This window comes from Electrona antarctica (genome assembly GCF_951216825.1).
Source record: "Electrona antarctica genome assembly, chromosome: 7".
Taxonomy (NCBI): Eukaryota; Metazoa; Chordata; class Actinopteri; order Myctophiformes; family Myctophidae; genus Electrona; species Electrona antarctica.
Genome location: NC_136812.1, coordinates 48,063,775 through 48,080,930, shown reverse-complemented (window position 1 = coordinate 48,080,930; position 17,156 = coordinate 48,063,775). Strand labels below are relative to the sequence as shown.

Here is a 17,156-nt window from a genome sequence, read left to right as displayed (position 1 = left end):
GGTTCTCAACCTGCAAGTTGACCCTTATGGGTCCATTTGAACACTTGCAAATAAAACATCTGAGAACCACTAGTACTACTTGGCCTCCTAATGTGCAATAGTGTCATGGTAAAGAGTACGTGTCATATTCTGACATTCAAAACAATAACATTATAAAGGTGTGTGTGCCTGGGCGGCTAGTATAGCGGTCCGGGCACTATAAGCTGCTAAGCCTGACAGCCTGACAGCGTGTCGCGGGTTCGACCCTGCGTGCCGCGTATCACCCCCCAACTCTCTCCCCCATTTCCTGTCACCATACTGTACACTATCCAATAAAGGCAGAAAAAGCCCAAAAATATATCTTAAAAAATAAAAAATAAAGTGTGTAAAAATAAAAAATAAAAATGCCACAGACAAGACCAAGTCTTTGCCACACGTTTGTGTACGGCAGTGATGGACAAAGTACGGTAATCGCATTGTTTACTCAAGTAAATGTAGCAATACTGCAATGTAGATACAAGTAGAAGTACTAAATTCAAAATGTACTTGAGTAAAAGTACAAATGTACTGTACGGTATTTGGAACCATATAATTCAACATATCTCCTTTTTTTCTTTTAAAAAAAATGTTTTTGGTTTTTCTGCCTTTATTGATATAGTAGCAAGTGAAGATAGACAGGAAAGAGAGAGAGAGAGAGAGAAGGGGAGAGACACGCAACAAAGGTTGTCATGACTCGAACACGCAACGCGATAGGCCCTATCTCTTATTCTTGGACAAATGTGCACCGTGTGAAGCCTATAGGTCTGGCCTGTCTGGCCTACTTATACAAGCCAAGTGTATCCCAAGGCCTGTTCTTAACTGTATTCAAAAGATAGGTGAAGTGCCACAAAGATTACAATTATTTTGTTATATGGTTCCTGCAGGACTGTCCTGACTTGTTCCTGGTGTAATCTGTAAAAGGGGTTTTGTTGATGGGCCAGGAGCAAATTGTTGATCAAATTGCCTTCAGAGAGGCCTCTCTTCTTCACCTCTATGCCTGTAAACTACCACTACTTTATGAGAATTCAGTCAGTTGGTCCGGTCATTATACGTGTGGATGGTCATTTTGGGGCCCACTGCCACTTGCTGGCAGCGGAAGCCTTGTACTCTGTCTGCTAATAAATGACCATCTGAGCCTGAGGAAACATCAAGCAGCTGTCTGCTGTCTCAACTTTCTCTCTCAGTTTTTAGTCAAGTCTCGGTACAAGGACTCGGGGGTGTCCAATATTTACCACAGTATCAAAAGTAAAAGTACTCATTATTCAGAATGTCCTGTTTTACAAGTTTTCAAATGTGAAAAAATGTCAAAGTGGTTTGAAAATAGCAGATCTACAAGTTCACAATGTGTCGCATCGCGACGCATTGTGAGTTTATAGATCTGCTATTTCCAAATGGGCGAAATGTATATAGGACTGAAGTGAAGTAACTAGTAACTAAAGTTGTCAAATAATTATAGTGGTGTGAAAGTATACAATATTTAATTGCCTCTTACTCAAGTAAAGTACTTAAGTGGTACTTAAGTAAATGTACTTAGTTACTGTCCGCCACTGGTGTACGGAGGTATCGATGACCCCACCTGCCCGAGGTCTAGGTTTATACTTGCTATTCTATTGATTGAAGCACATCTCATCGACATTGGAGAACATCACGTTTTCTATATCAAACCTTGTATTTACTTTTGTATCTGTTATGACTCACATACCCGTGACCATAGCATCATGGCAAGGTCACATTTTTGTTTTGTTGAGCGTTTATAAGTCCAACTCCTTATTCTCTTGCCAGGATCTGATTTACATTCATCTCAGAAGCAACAAGCCAACAGGACAACATTTTTGAAACGGTGAGCCCATTTTCTGTTGTGTAGTTCTGACTCATTTAGTACATTTATTCAACTACTGTACTGTACTAGAGTTAAATGTTGAGATATTTTTACTTAAATCGAGTATTTCACTACATCTCTGAGGAAAATATTGTACTTTTACTCTACTTTACACTACAACTATTTGAAAACTTTAATTACTATATAGTTACTTTGTAGATTTAGATTTTATTATTTTAACCACTAAAGCTCAATGTATTTTGGCTATTTTCAAAAGATTTTGAAAACTTGAAATGGGACATTCTGCCTAATGAGTACTTTAAGTACATTTTAATGCCAATACCTTTGTACTTTTACTCAAGTAGTTTTAATACCAGACTTTACACATGTGAGTACTTTTTCCAACACTGAAACTAGTTGATTGTAGTTTGGCATAGAGAACACTATACTACTACTACTACAATCAAACGACATGACGGAATCAAAACAGTTTTCTGTAGATTTTCAAACATAAACGTAATTGTTTTTTGTAGTATTGTTGTTATGAAATACAATGTTCTTATTATTATTTTATTTGACTATTATTACTGTTACTATAGATGAAGCTGTGTTTCCTGATCTCCATCTCCATACTGGCTGTCCTGTCTCTGAGCCACTGTGCAGGTATGTACAGAGGCATTCACAGTGGTGGAAAGTTACTAAGTACTTTTACTTAAGTACTGTATACTTAAGTACAATTTTGAGGTATTTGTACTTTACTTGAGTATTTCCAATTTCCAATACTTTTACTTTTACTCCACTACAATCATTTGAAAACTTGAGTTACATTGGCGATTTTAATTTTGATTAGAAAACATACATTAACCACTTCAACCCTATACATTTCGGCCATTTGAAAATAGCCGATCTACAAGCTCACAGTGCGCCGCAAACTCGCAACGCGAAGCATTGTGAGCTTGTAGATCTGCTATTTTCAATAGATTTTGTACACATTTTGAACTTGTGAAATGGCACATTCTGCACAATGAGTACTTTTACTTTTAGTAGTCCTACTTTAAGTACAATTTGATGCAGATACTTTTGTACTTTTACTCAAGTACAATTCCTTACTCTTATTTGTAACGAAGTAGTTCTAAATTGCAGTATTGGTACTTTTACTTAAGTAAAACAATTGAGTACTTTTTTCCACCACTGGGCATTCAGTAGGCTTGATTTGCTTTGGTTAAAATAAGTGTTAAAAAGCTCTATATTGTGATAGTCATTTCTATAGCGTGTTTGTTCAGTACCATGCTCTCCAGCTCTATATTGTGATAGTCATTTCTATAGCGTGTTTGTTCAGTACCATGCTCTCCAGCTCTATATTGTGATAGTCATTTCTATAGCGTGTTTGTTCAGTACCATGCTCTCCAGCTCTATATTGTGATAGTCATTTCTATAGCGTGTTTGTTCAGTACCATGCTCTCCAGCTCTATATTGTGATAGTCATTTCTATAGCGTGTTTGTTCAGTACCATGCTCTCCAGCTTTTAAGATGAAAAGTCTGGATACAATTTTATCCAATCAGGATAGAGAACACAGTCAGGATACAGATTAAACAAATGGAATTGTAAGTGATGACACAAAGAAATAAGCGGAGAAAATTCAAACTGCACACTATAAAAAAAATCACACCCGTGTGAACTGAGTGGTGCAAGGTCTTATATAGTCTGATCAGCTATGTCAGTGACGTCACACACTAACCATAGCAACCATGCTCACCTGTGCACGGACACGTACACAGGTACACAAACATACAGACAAAGCTGGTTGTTGGAGTGGTTTGCACCACTCAAAACAACGTGCCCAGGCTGATTAGTGGCTACTCTCTCCTGATTGGCTGAAATTGTGTCACCTACCTGAAAATGTATTTTCGGTTTATTGCGACCGGAGGTCACATTTACTAGTATGAAATCCTGCATCTCACGTCCGTCCGTCCGTCACACCTCCATATATGGTTGCCAATCCATCATGCCTCGTGACATCTCGTGACATCATGGAGACCCTTAGATCTCCATGTGGATCTGACCTCGTGACATCACGTGACATCATTGAGACCCTTAACGCCTCCATATATGGTCACGCCTCGTGACACGTCACACCACCATATATGGCCAGCAACTCTTGTGATCTGACCTCAACAAACCCTGTACACTCAAGACACGCTCCATATATGACCAGTACAGAACATATTCCATATGCTGATCTGACCCCCCCATGCCAAAGTGCCAGCACTCGCCCAGCAGTCTCCTATCTGCCGTCACCACTTACTGGTTAAAGAACTGGAGAGACAAGGAAACCCCAGTGACTGAACAAACACTGTATAGCAATGATTACTATTATTGTGATTCAAACTTTTAACAAAAAAACAAACAAATGGATTTATTCTCAACTGTACTTCTGCTTCTGCACAGTATCCAACCAATCATGCACCCAATGTCTCTTTGCTTTGGCCTGTGGATTTTTCACAGTTAACAAATACTTTTTTGATTGATTGAAGAATTTATTAACAGATTGGAGAAAACACATAAACACACCAAAACAGGTCAAGTCAACAACAAGTCAAGGGATTTGCATGTCTTAATGACTGTTGGTAGGGCGTTCCACATTTTGGTGGCATATAGGAGAGAAATTAATTTAGTCCCTTGTTTGTGCCGAATCTGGGTTGCACATGGTTTATTGAGCTCCCTCTGGTGTTGTGGGTGTGGACTTCGTTGACATTAAGGAAGTATTTAGACAGGTACATGGGTATCTTAGTGAAGTATTTAGACAGGTACATGGGTATCTTGGTAGTGTATCGAATCTTGTGGAACAGACCCATTGCAAGATGCTGTACTCTGTCGTCAACCCTAAGCCATTCTGTCAAAATGGGCAGGGGTGAGGTGGGTTCGGGGAGTGAGGCCAAGTAGTAACCTGACCAGTTTGTTTTGGGAAGTCTGGAGCCTTGTTTTAAGGGCCTTTGAGGTTAACCTTTATTATTTTACTTTCAAAGGTGCTGATGCCATGCCCACATGGACCAACAATCAAATGCAGGTAACGTGAAGCCATAGTGAAATATTTATTGTATATAACAGCAGACTATAGAGCAGTCGCACCCGACAAATTAGAAAGAATAAAAAAGGGGCAGGGTACAACACTTTTTTTGTTGTTTTTCTTCTTTCTAATTATTTGTTCGGCCCAAAACATTGTGTTTATTGTCATGAGTTGTCACCATCCCAGTTGGCTTTGTCCGAGGCCTTAAAAGGTCTTAAAGTGATAGTTCACAATTTTTAAACTTAACACAACACAACACAACTAACTGACTTCAGTACCACACAGTGAACTGACACAGCAACACAACACAAGGTCAAATAGACACACACAAGACTAAGTACACACATGAACTAGTACTGACAACAAGTAGTGCATATAGTTATACACAGAATGACTAACAACTCCTACTACATGAAATACACACATAAATGAGTAGTACTTCAAATATAGGGTACACAATTATTTTGTTCTGGTCTCTGTTGATCCTTTATAACTCTCCAACTCTTCTTTTCTTTTGTCAGGAACTGAGACAGGTGAGTCAATCTGTTCTGCTTCTGTTCAGTTTAACACATGACAACTATAGTAGGCCTATACTTAAAATACTGTATGTGTGTGTGTGTGTGTAATGTAATATCGTGAGCTTGTAGATCGGTTCAAGCTGTTACTTTGGGCTTGTTTATCTGTAAAGACAGACCGATTAATTAATCAGTCTGATTGATTCATTGAACCGATGCCGATTAATCTAAAAAAAACTCAAATCGTCCGATACCGATGTGTTTGCCGATTTGCATCACTAATTATTTTGTCAGGCTACCACAGCAATATGGGAGGAGTCAATATGTTCTGTTGTCCAGTTTAACGAATGTCTAACTACTAGTAGGGTACTTCAAATATACACATGTAACACATGAACTCCAGCACAACACCAGCACAAATGTAAAGCAACATTTGTGCTGGTCTTTGTTGATCCTTTATCACTCCAACTCTTCATTCTGTTGTCAGATATTCCAGGATATTGACGCCAGTCAGACGGTGAGTCAATATGTTCTGCTGTTCAGTTTAACAAATGATTAACAAGTAGTTACTAGTACTTCACATACTGTGTACACAATTAATTTTTTTGCTGGTCTCTGTTGATCCTTTATAACTCTCCAACTCTTCTTTTCTTTTGTCAGGTTCTGAGAGAGGTGAGTCAATCTGTTCTGCTTCTGTTCAGTTTAACACATGACAACTAGTAGGCCTATACTTAAAATACTGTATGTGTGTGTGTGTGTGTGTGTGTGTGTGTGTGTGTGTGTGTGTGTGTGTGTGTGTGTGTGTGTGTGTGTGTGTGTGTGTGTGTGTGTGTGTGTGTGTGTGTGTGTGTGTGTGTGTGTGTGAAGTACAGTATATGTGCAAATTAAGTACTGTATGTATGTATAAATTAAGTATTTATATTTGTGCAAGTGAAGTATGTATGTGCAACTTCAAGTGAAGTATGTATGTGTAAATGAAATATATATGTATGTGCAAGTGAAGTACCTAAATGTCTGGTCTCTGTTGAGCATTTATAACTCTCCAACTCTTCTTTTATTTTGTCAGGAAAGGAATGAGGTGAGTCAGTCTGTTCTGCTTCTGTTCAGTTTAACAAATGACAACTAGTAGGCCTATACTTCAAATACTGTATACACATAAACACGTAAACATGGTTGTGGGTCTCTGTTGAGCCTTTATAACACCAACTCTTCATTATTTTGTCAGGATACCGCACAAATTTGGAAGGTGAGTCAATATGTTCTGCTGTCCAGTTTAACGAATGGCTAACTACTAGTAGGGTACTTCAAATATACACATGTAACACATGAACTCCAGCACAACACCAGCACAAATGTGCAGTAGTACATATACACAGAATGACTACCAACTACTACATGAAATACACACATAAATGACTAGTACTACAAATATAGGGTACACAATTATTTATTTCTGGTCTCTGTTGAACATTTATAACTCTCCAACTCTTCTTTTCTTTTGTCAGTATCTGATGGAGGTGAGTCAATCTGTTCTGGTTCTGTTCAGTTTAACAAATGACAACTATGCCTATACTTCAAATACTGTATACACATTAACACACCTAAATGACTAGTACTTCAAATATAGGGTACACAATTATTTTGTTCTGGTCTCTGTTGAGCATTTATAACTCTCCAACTATTCTTTTCTTTTGTCAGGATCTGAATGCGGTGAGTCAATCTGTTCTGCTTCTGTTCAGTTTAACACATGACAACTAGTAGGCCTATACTTCAAATACTGTATACACATAAACACGTAAACATTGTTGTGGGTCTCTGTTGAGCCTTCATAACACCAACTCTTCATTATTTTTAGGGATGTGCCGATTAAATATTTTGGCCGATATCGATATCCGATATAATTAATTGCTGTTATGGCCGTTAACCGATATTACTGATGTCAATATGATCTCATTTTGTATTGAAAAATTCTAATAATTTTGTCCATTCAGAAAAATACATGTAACAAGGTGTCTGCACTGCAGGCTTAGGCAAGTCAGGTTTAACTTGAATACCTTTATATGTAATATCGTGAGCTTGTAGATCTGTTCAAGGTGTTACTTTGGGCTTGTTTATCTGTAAAGACAGACCAATTAATTAATCAGTCTGATTGATTAATTGAACCGATGCCGATTAATCTAAAAACAACTCAAATCGGCCGATACCGATGTGTTTGCCGATTTCCATCACTAATTATTTTGTCAGGCTACCACAGCAATTTGGGAGGAGTCAATATGTTCTGCTGTCCAGTTTAACAAATGGCTAACTACTAGTAGGGTACTTCAAATCTACACATGTAACACATGATCCTTTATCACTCCAACTCTTCATTCTGTTGTCAGGAGATCCAGGAACTTAAAGACAGTCAGAAGGTGAGTCAATATGTTCTGCTGTTCAGTTTAACAAATCATTAACAAGTAGTTACTAGTACTTCACATACTGTGTACACAATTCATTTTTTTGCTGGTCTCTGTTGATCCTTTATAACTCTCCAACTCTCCAATTTCTTTTGTCAGGTTCTGAGAGAGGTGAGTCAATCTGTTCTGCTTCTGTTCAGTTTAACAAATGAGTAGGCATATACTTCAAATACTGTATACATATAAACACATACATGCATACTTCAAGTGTGTGTGTTGAGTACCGTATGAGTATGCATGTACTGTAACAGGAGGGCACAATGCTTGAACAGGAAGCTCGATTTCAAATTAAAAACTAGACTCTATTTCAAGTTAAAAATGCCACAGGTCTACTTCTGAACTGAACTGAGGTGTTTGTGTTTGTTTTGAGTTATTTTCATTGATTGCTATTTGTACCTGTGCAATAGCTTGATGAGTTGGCATGCTTGGCTCTCAAACCAACCCAATGTGTTCAAATCATAGGTTAAAATCCCATGGGGGATTCTTTTCCCCTTTTTTTGGTATGGGCTTTTAGGAAGGGCTTTTGAGGGTTTGTGTAAACACAAACATTGTCCTAACACAAACATTGAATGCCATTGACAACGAATGGCCAGATTGTGATTGGCCGGATTGAAATGATGAATGATGATGTATGATGATAAGAGCGCCCCTCACTTCACACGGGTGTGATTGTAGATAATAAACTATAATTATAATGATATAATTCAATAATACTACAGAGAATGATATACCCTATTTGGCCTGCATTTAATAATATGTTTGTTTGTTTTTTCCAATGGAAATATCCCCCCAAAAATTGGGCCGGTCGTACTGTAATCGGGTACTAGACTGTTTATGTTTTTTTCCCACAAATGAGTCTTGAAAAATGTGTGTCGTCTTATAATCAGAGTCATCTTATATTCGGCCCAATACGGGTAATTGAGCGTGAGAGGACTTGCTAGCCTGTACAATGGCTTGATGAGTAGCCATGCTTTGTGATTAAAGTCTCACTAAGAACAGTAGGGTTTTCTTTTTTTTCTTTTTTTTTTTTGATTTGGCCGTTTTTTTTCGGTTAAGGTTATAGGCATAATTTTACTGAGGTTAGGGTTAAAGGAGAATTCCATGCTAGAAGGCTTTCTTACCTTTCTTTGTAGTCGTTATGTCCCCACCAAAGAGGTCCAGTAGGTGTTTTTTTGTGCAAAAAATAATGATTGGCTATTTCCCCTACCATAATCCCTCAATGAATTGGATTGAATTGAATGGGGCTATGGGGTGTTGTGCTAATTCGCTTATTTCCATCAAAATAAGTAGTAAAGTGTGCCGCTTGGGATATTTACATTATGAAGAGAGGATATATACAAAAATAATTATAATTTTGAGTGATGGAAATAAGCGAATTAGCACAACACCCCATAGCCCCATTCAATTCCCATTCAATTCAATGCAATTCATTTAGGGCTTATGGTAGGGGAAATAGCCAATAAGGAGCTTTTGCACAAAATAACACCTCTTTGGTGGGGATGTAACAACTACAAAGAAAGGTAAGAAAGCCGTTTAGTATGGAATTCTCCTTTAAGGTTAGTTTTAGATGTACATTTAGTGAGATTATAGGGGTTTAGGCATAATTTTGACTGAGATTGTTTGTGTGTTTGTGTGTGAGATTGTGTGTGTGTGTCTGTGTGTGTGTGTGTGTGTGTGTGTGTGTGTGTGTGTGTGTGTGTGTGTGTGTGTGTGTGTGTGTGTGTGTGTGTGTGTGTGTGTGCGTGCGTGCGTGCGTGCGTGCGTGCGTGCGTGCGTGCGTGCGTGCGTGCGTGCGTGCGTGCGAAGTGAAATATATACAGTATATGTGCGAATTAAGTATGTATGTATGTATGTCTGGTCTCTGTTGATCCTTTATAACTCTCCAACTCTTCTTTTCTTTTGTCAGGAACTGAGACAGGTGAGTCAATCTGTTCTGCTTCTGTTCAGTTTAACAAATGACAACTAGTAGGCCTATACTTCAAATACTGTATATACACATAAACACATACATGCATACTTCAAGTGTGTGTGTGTGTGTGTGTGTGTGTGTGCGTGCGTGCGTGCGTGCGTGCGTGCGTGCGTGCGTGCGTGCGTGCGTGCGTGCGTGCGTGCGTGCGTGCGTGCGTGTGGTTGCGTATAGTGTGTACGGTATGTTGAGTATGCATGTACTGTAACAGGAGGGCACAATGCTTGAACAGGAAGCTCTATTTCAAATTAAAAGCTAGACTCTATTTCAAGTTAAAAGCATATGGAAATGCCACAGGTCTACTTCTGAACTGAGGTGTTTGTGTTTGATTTGAGTTATTTTCATTGATTGCTATTTGTACCTGTGCAATAGCTTGATGAGTTGGCATGCTTGGCTCTCAAACCAACCCAATGTGTTCAAATCATAGGTTCAAATCCCATGGGGGATTTTTTCCCCTTTATTATTATATTTTTGGTATGGGCTTTTAGGAGGGGCTTTTGAGGGTTTGTGTAAACACAAACATTGTCCTAACACAAAGATGCCATTAAATGCCATTGACAACGAATGGCCAGTTTTGAGTGTTTGCGTAACCGTAAACACAAACATTGAAGACGAAGGTGAGGACGCAGATTGTGATCGGCCTGATTGAAATGATGTATGAGGATGTACGATGATAAGAGCGCCCCTCACTTCACACGGGTGTGATTTGTAGATAATAAACTATAATTATAACGATATAATTAAATAATACTACAGAGAAGGATATACCCTATTGGCCTGTATATTATCACTCCAACTCTTCATTCTGTTGTCAGGAGATCCAGGAACGTAAAGCCAGTCAGAAGGTGAGTCAATATGTTCTGCTGTTCAGTTTAACAAATGATTAACAAGTAGTTACTAGTACTTCACATACTGTGTACACAATTCATTTTTTTGCTGGTCTCTGTTGAGCCTTTATAACTCCAACTCTTCATTATTGTGTCAGGACATGTACGACGGCTTGTACGTGTGTGTGTGTGTGTGTGTGTGTGTGTGTGTGTGTGTGTGTGTGTGTGTGTGTGTGTGTATGTGTGTGTGTGTGTGTGTGTGTGTGTGTGTGTGTGTGTGTGTGTGTGTGTGTGTGTGTGTGTGTGTGTGCGCGCGCGCGCGTGTGAAGTTATACAGTATATGTGCGAATGAAGTATGTATGTACCTGTATGTATGTATGTATGTATGTATGTATGTATGTATGTATGTATGTATGTATGTATGTATGTATGTATGTATGTATGTATGTATGTATGTATTTGGTTAAAATGGGTAAGGTTTTAAAAAAAGGCAAAAGCATGCTCTGTTGCACTGGCCTAAAAGTGGGTCCTCTAAAACTGCTTCAACTTCTGAGAATGTGTTTGGTTCATTAGCCACCAGATGGCATACCTTATAAGTATGTATGTCTGTATGTCTGTATGTATGTATGTATTTAAAAGGGGGGCTTTTTTGTAAAATCCCAGCCTACAATACCTTCATATATTTAAAATCTGTATGTATGTATGTATGTATGTGTGTGTGTGTGTGTGTGTGTGTGTGTGTGTGTGTGTGTGTGTGTGTGTGTGTGTGTGTGTGTGTGTGTGTGTGTGTGTGTGTGTGTGTGTGTGTGCACGCACGCACGCACGCACGCACGCTCGCACGTACGTACGTACGTATGTATGTATATATGTATGTATGTATGTGAATGCGGTGAGTCAATCTGTTCTGCTTCTGTTCAGTTTAACAAATGACAACTAGTAGGCCTATACTGTATACACGTAAACACGTAAACATTGTTGAGGGTCTCTGTTGAGCCTTTATAACACCAACTCTTCATTCTGTTGTCAGGATACCACAGCAATTTGGGAGGTGAGTCAATATGTTCTGCTGTCCAGTTTAACGAATGGCTAACTACTAGTAGGTAGGGTACTTCAAATATACACATGTAACACATGAACTCCAGCACAACACCAGCACAAATGTAAGGCAACATAATTGTGCTGGTCTTTGTTGATCCTTTATCACTCCAACTCTTCATTCTGTTTTCAGGAGATCCACTCACTTAATGCCAGTCTTGTTTCTGTGGAAGCTTTCTTGTACCCTCCGAATTACATTACGGAGGTGAGTCAATATGTTCTGCTGTTCAGTTTAATGAATGACTAACAAGTAGTATACAGGCTACTTCAATATAATACACAATGACTATCAGACAAGTACAATGTTAGCTATCACACAAAATGAATGGTTGACATTCAGTACAATCTTAGCTATCAATGGTTGTCAAACCAGCAGAAGCACAACATATCAATGTAACAAGCACACAGAGCAGTCTAGTTCCCTTCTTACGACGGTGTGATGCACCAAAAATAGCAGATCTACTGCATCTGCAACAGGCTGTGAGTTTGTAGATCAGCTATTTTTAGTGCATGACACTATTGCACAACAAAGCATCATTAGGCCTCACTCAGACCTTTACTGCATTGCTGTATGATTGTTGGATGAATGTTGTGTAGTGTCATGGCCGCCCCAATGCATTTCCAATGGAAGTCACATGGTTTGTAGTCCACATTTTGGACTACAAGCTGTTGTATGGCTTTCGACTGTGTTTCGACTGCGCCCCTCCCCCTCATACAACACAAATGTTGTGTCAAACCATGTGACTCCCATTGGAAATGCATTGGGGCGGCCATGACACTACACAACATTCATCCAACAAGCATACTACTTGGCCTCACCCCCCGAACCCACCTCACCCCTGCCAACTTTGACAGACTGGAATGGCTTAGGGTCGACGACACTAGTACAGCATCTTGCAATGGGTCTGGTCCACAAGATTCGATACTCCACCAAGATACCCATGTACCTGTCTAGATACTTCCTTAATGTTAACGAAGTCCACACCCACAACACCAGAGGGAGTGCAACGAACCATGTACAACCCAGATTCGGCACAAACAAGGGACTAAATTATTTTCGCTCCTATGCCACCAAAATGTGGAACGCCCTACCAACAGTCATTAAGACATGCAAATCCCTTGACTCCTTCAAAACCGCTCTCAAAGGGCACCTAGGGATGGCTGCAATTCGAAACTGGCCCCCGTAAAATCTGAACCCCCCCCCCCCCCCTTTTCCCTCACTGTATGTTTCTTTTCCCTTTTTACCTCCATTATGATGAATTCCTGTTCTGTTCTTTGTCTATATAGAAGTGTCTATTTGTACGTCTCTAAATGTTTTGATGAATTGAACATGGTGGACCCTATTGTAAACAAGTGTAATGCTTAATTGGGTCGTCCACTCACAGTTAACAGCCTTTGTATTGAGTTTGTGCTTGAAATGTACTGTAATTCTGCAAACTGTTAATAAATATTTCAATCAATCAATCAATACAGCAATGCAGTAAAGGTCTGAGTGAGGCCCAAGTGCTCCTCCTGAGCTGCAGTCAGTGGTGTAATGTAACTAAATACATTTACTCTAGTACTGTAGGCTACGTAAATACACCTTTGAGGAACTTTTAATTTACAGTATTATTTACAATTTCCAGTAATTTTACTTCTACTCCATTACATCTCAGAGGTACTTTTACTCCACTGAAATTATTTGAAACCTTTAGTTACTAGATACTTAATTATTATACAAAACATAAACTAACCACTTCAGCTATGTATACATTTTGGCCATTTGAAATTATTTGTATACATTGCATACATTTGAAAACTTGTGAAATGGGACATTCTGCATAATGACTACTTTCTACATGTTTTTTTGATACACCATCACTAAACACGGGTATATTTTACACAATGTAAAATATTCCATAACAAATATTTCTCATCAAAATATATTGCAATACAGCAATATATGGCAACTTGAGCTACTCTTCTTTAATATTTCATCATGACTTATCACAAAAAAATGAAAAATAGTTATTAAAATAGTATTTTAAAAATATTCCTAAAAGAAGATAAATGAAGTTTGGAACTTCTCCTTTGGTCCACCCATTTCTAGGACATGTGAGAATGGTCCAGTGAAGAAAAAAATAAAATAAAAGTCCATTGTGAGTGTGTGGGATTTTTCTCTATCACACTATCACTAGACACGGGTGAAATTCACCCGAACACCTGCCTGTAGTTTTTCTAGGGATGTGGACAGGGAAACAAAGCTACCTTCTATGATGTTGTAACAATCGCCCTTTGTGCATTAGGGAAAATTATTAACTAAGGAAAAAAATAAGCGGGATCGTAGGGTTATAGTTTGTATATTTATATATAGATGCCACAAAAGGTAACTGACAAAATAAAACGGTTCACAATGAAATCTGTTACTTTTCTCATAGGAAAGAATACTATTTTACAAATAGTCGGTATCACATGTCACATTTCACTTCATAAAAATAATAACATGTATAGGAACAATAAAGCAGAATAACCTCATAATGTCATCATGAAGCTACTGAAAGACCCATCCACCTCAGACATCAGCAACATTATGATGTCACTGAGCATCATGAAGCTACTGAAAGACCCATCCACCTCAGACATCAGCAACATTATGATGTCACTGAGCATCATGAAGCTACTGAAAGACCCATCCACCTCAGACATCAGCAACATTATGATGTCACTGAGCATCATGAAGCTACTGAAAGACCCATCCACCTCAGACATCAGCAACATTATGATGTCACTGAGCATCATGAAGCTACTGAAAGACCCATCCACCTCAGACATCAGCAACATTATGATGTCACTGAGCATCATGAAGCTACTGAAAGACCCATCCACCTCAGACATCAGCAACATTATGAAAATTACAAAAATATAAGCGTCCGGGTGAAAATCACCCGTGTTTAGTGTTCTAGGGTTAAGTACTTTTGATACCAATACATTTGTACTTTTACTCAAGTACATTTAGATTTTCTGACTTTTACTTGTAACAGAGTATTTCTACATTGCAGTATTGATACTTTTACTTGATTGGCTGAGCACGGAATGCGATGTATGATGATGTATGAGGATGTATGATAATGTATGATGCTAATTAAGCTTCATTTCCATCCACCAGATGAAAGAGGCGGTGCCGGAAACTGGGAACGAAGAATATGATTGGAGGAGGGGCTATTAGAGTATATATGACAGACGGGGTGCAGTACTTAGTTTAGACAGTTTTTGGTTTAGACTATAGTCATTGGTTAGACCAGTCATTAGTCCTACAACTACAACCTATCTCAAACCCTCACCCTAAACCTAACCTCCCACAGGGCAGCACACCTAAACCTAACCTTAACCCATGTCTAACCAATGTATAAACTAAGTATGCACCCCGACAGACGACGTCACACTGATAAGAAACAGCATGCGTGCGCATACTGGCAGCAGAAGAACCCTTCCTCTCGTAAGATGCAATGGAAAGGTTCTAGCTGCACTCACGTGTAAAAAATGCCCCATCAAACTTTCAGTTGCTGTTGGGAATTGATTACATGAAACAGTCACCCGTGTGCCCAGTCCCCATGTTTGTAAACAAATAATTGGTCTATAGATCTAAATGTTATGATTAAAATGTTCTATGTCAGCTTAATAAATTGAAATAAGCTTCAGGTTTAGAGAAGATGTCTGATTTCTTTTTTTCTTTCTTTTTTTTTTTTTACAATGTGGTACAATGTGTCAATAATAAATATTTATGTTGTTTTTTCTTTCATATCTCTGCTGTTGAGAAGAAACCACCTAACTCCAAAATGTTCCTTTTTTAGAAAATGAAAAATATAAAATGTCCAGGAAATTAAGAAAACCTTAAAGGTGCAGTGCAACAGAAATGGTGGACTTTTATTTTGAAGTTTCAAACGGTTTCAAGTTGAAACACCGGTCTGAAGTTTCTGAACCAATCAGAGCGTCGCATCCTTTCAAGCGATGGGACGGTAGCTAGGGACGGTAGCTATGCTATACGCAGCAGCGCATGCTGTGGGTTTGTTTACAAATCAGATAGACGGCCAGCTGTACCAGTTTACTGTTATGTGGCTTATTTCTATCCTATAATGTTTTCAGATACATTTTTAGCGTGATGATTAAGTTGAAACCGAGTAATACACTGTCTGGATGTTATCTTGAATGGGAATAAAAACGGAGGATTTCTGTAATCAATAGCAGCTGTGCTGCACGGATGCGCACATATGGGGAATTAAACAGGTGAGCTTCATTTTTATTGGCTTTTATCGATGTGGGCCTCGACACGTCATCACGCAGCACGTTTTCGTTTTCAGGAAGTAATACAAATAATATTGTTATGGACTTTTGATATAAAAACACATAGAAATGAGAATTTGCCCATTTCTTTGGCATCAATTGGTATGCCCATATGATGACCACGGATATGGTCTAAAAGTGTGAAAAACGTATTTTTCATTTCACTACACCTTTACAATTTGAAAACTAGGCAATACAACAAAGCAATACAAAGCAATACTACCTCATCAAACTTGGTGTTGTGATTATATTAAAACAAAAAAACGACCAAACATTTGTTTGATTGCGTTTTTTTTAGATTTTTGAAGTTGATTATCTTTGCCCATGAAGCTTTCAGAAGGTTCCCCTTCCATGACCATCACCATCCATCACCATTCTATCATCTCAGACATTTGTTAATGAATAAAATGTAATTTTGTCCAATCTGGACGCATTTTATTCATCCTTAGTTTTTGCACTCATTGGACAAATGTCAGGCATACCAATCATCAGTGGTGGAAAGTAACTAAATACATTTACTTAAGTACTGTACTTAAGTACAATTTTGAGGAATTTGTACTTTACTTGAGTAATTCCATTTTCCAATACTTTCACTTCTACTTCACTACATTATGGATCCAAATATTGTACTTTTACTCCACTACATTTATTTGAAAACTTTAGTTACTAGTTACTTTGGAGATTGTAATTTTTATTAGAAAACACCCATTAACCACTCCGGCCCTATATATTTTGGCCATTTGAAAATAGCAGATCGGCTATTTTCAAAAGATTTTGTGCACATTTTGAACTTGTGAAATGGGACATTCTGCAATATGAGTACTTTTACTTTTAGTATTTTAAGTACATTTTTATGCCGCTACTTTTGTACTTTTACTTGAGTACATTTTTATTACGGGACTTTCACTTGTAACAGAGTACTTCTAAATTGCAGTATTGGTACTTTTACTTAAGTAAAACAATTGAGTACTTTTTCCACCACTGCCAATCATACAAACCAACGCATAGACAACAAACTCCAGTGCACGTGTAGCAGGATGGGCTTTGGTTCCCCACTGTGCAGCCCATGCTC

The 17,156-nt window shown here is 38.4% G+C and overlaps 1 protein-coding gene across 1 annotated transcript; it reads left to right on the top strand.

The window, feature by feature from the left end:
* Positions 1-1,743: 1,743 nt before the first annotated feature.
* On the top strand, positions 1,744-15,452 carry LOC306926855 (uncharacterized protein). The gene is made up of 15 exons (XM_079506328.1): positions 1,744-1,858; positions 2,437-2,500; positions 4,865-4,905; positions 5,427-5,438; positions 5,908-5,949; positions 6,487-6,498; positions 6,646-6,666; positions 6,926-6,937; positions 7,119-7,130; positions 7,802-7,843; positions 9,783-9,794; positions 10,658-10,687; positions 11,697-11,717; positions 11,898-11,969; positions 14,910-15,452. The coding sequence occupies exons 2-15, from the start codon at positions 2,437-2,439 to the stop codon at positions 14,967-14,969; spliced, it is 453 nt and encodes a 150-aa protein (XP_079362454.1). The 5' UTR covers positions 1,744-1,858; the 3' UTR covers positions 14,970-15,452.
* The last annotated feature ends 1,704 nt before the right edge of the window (positions 15,453-17,156 follow it).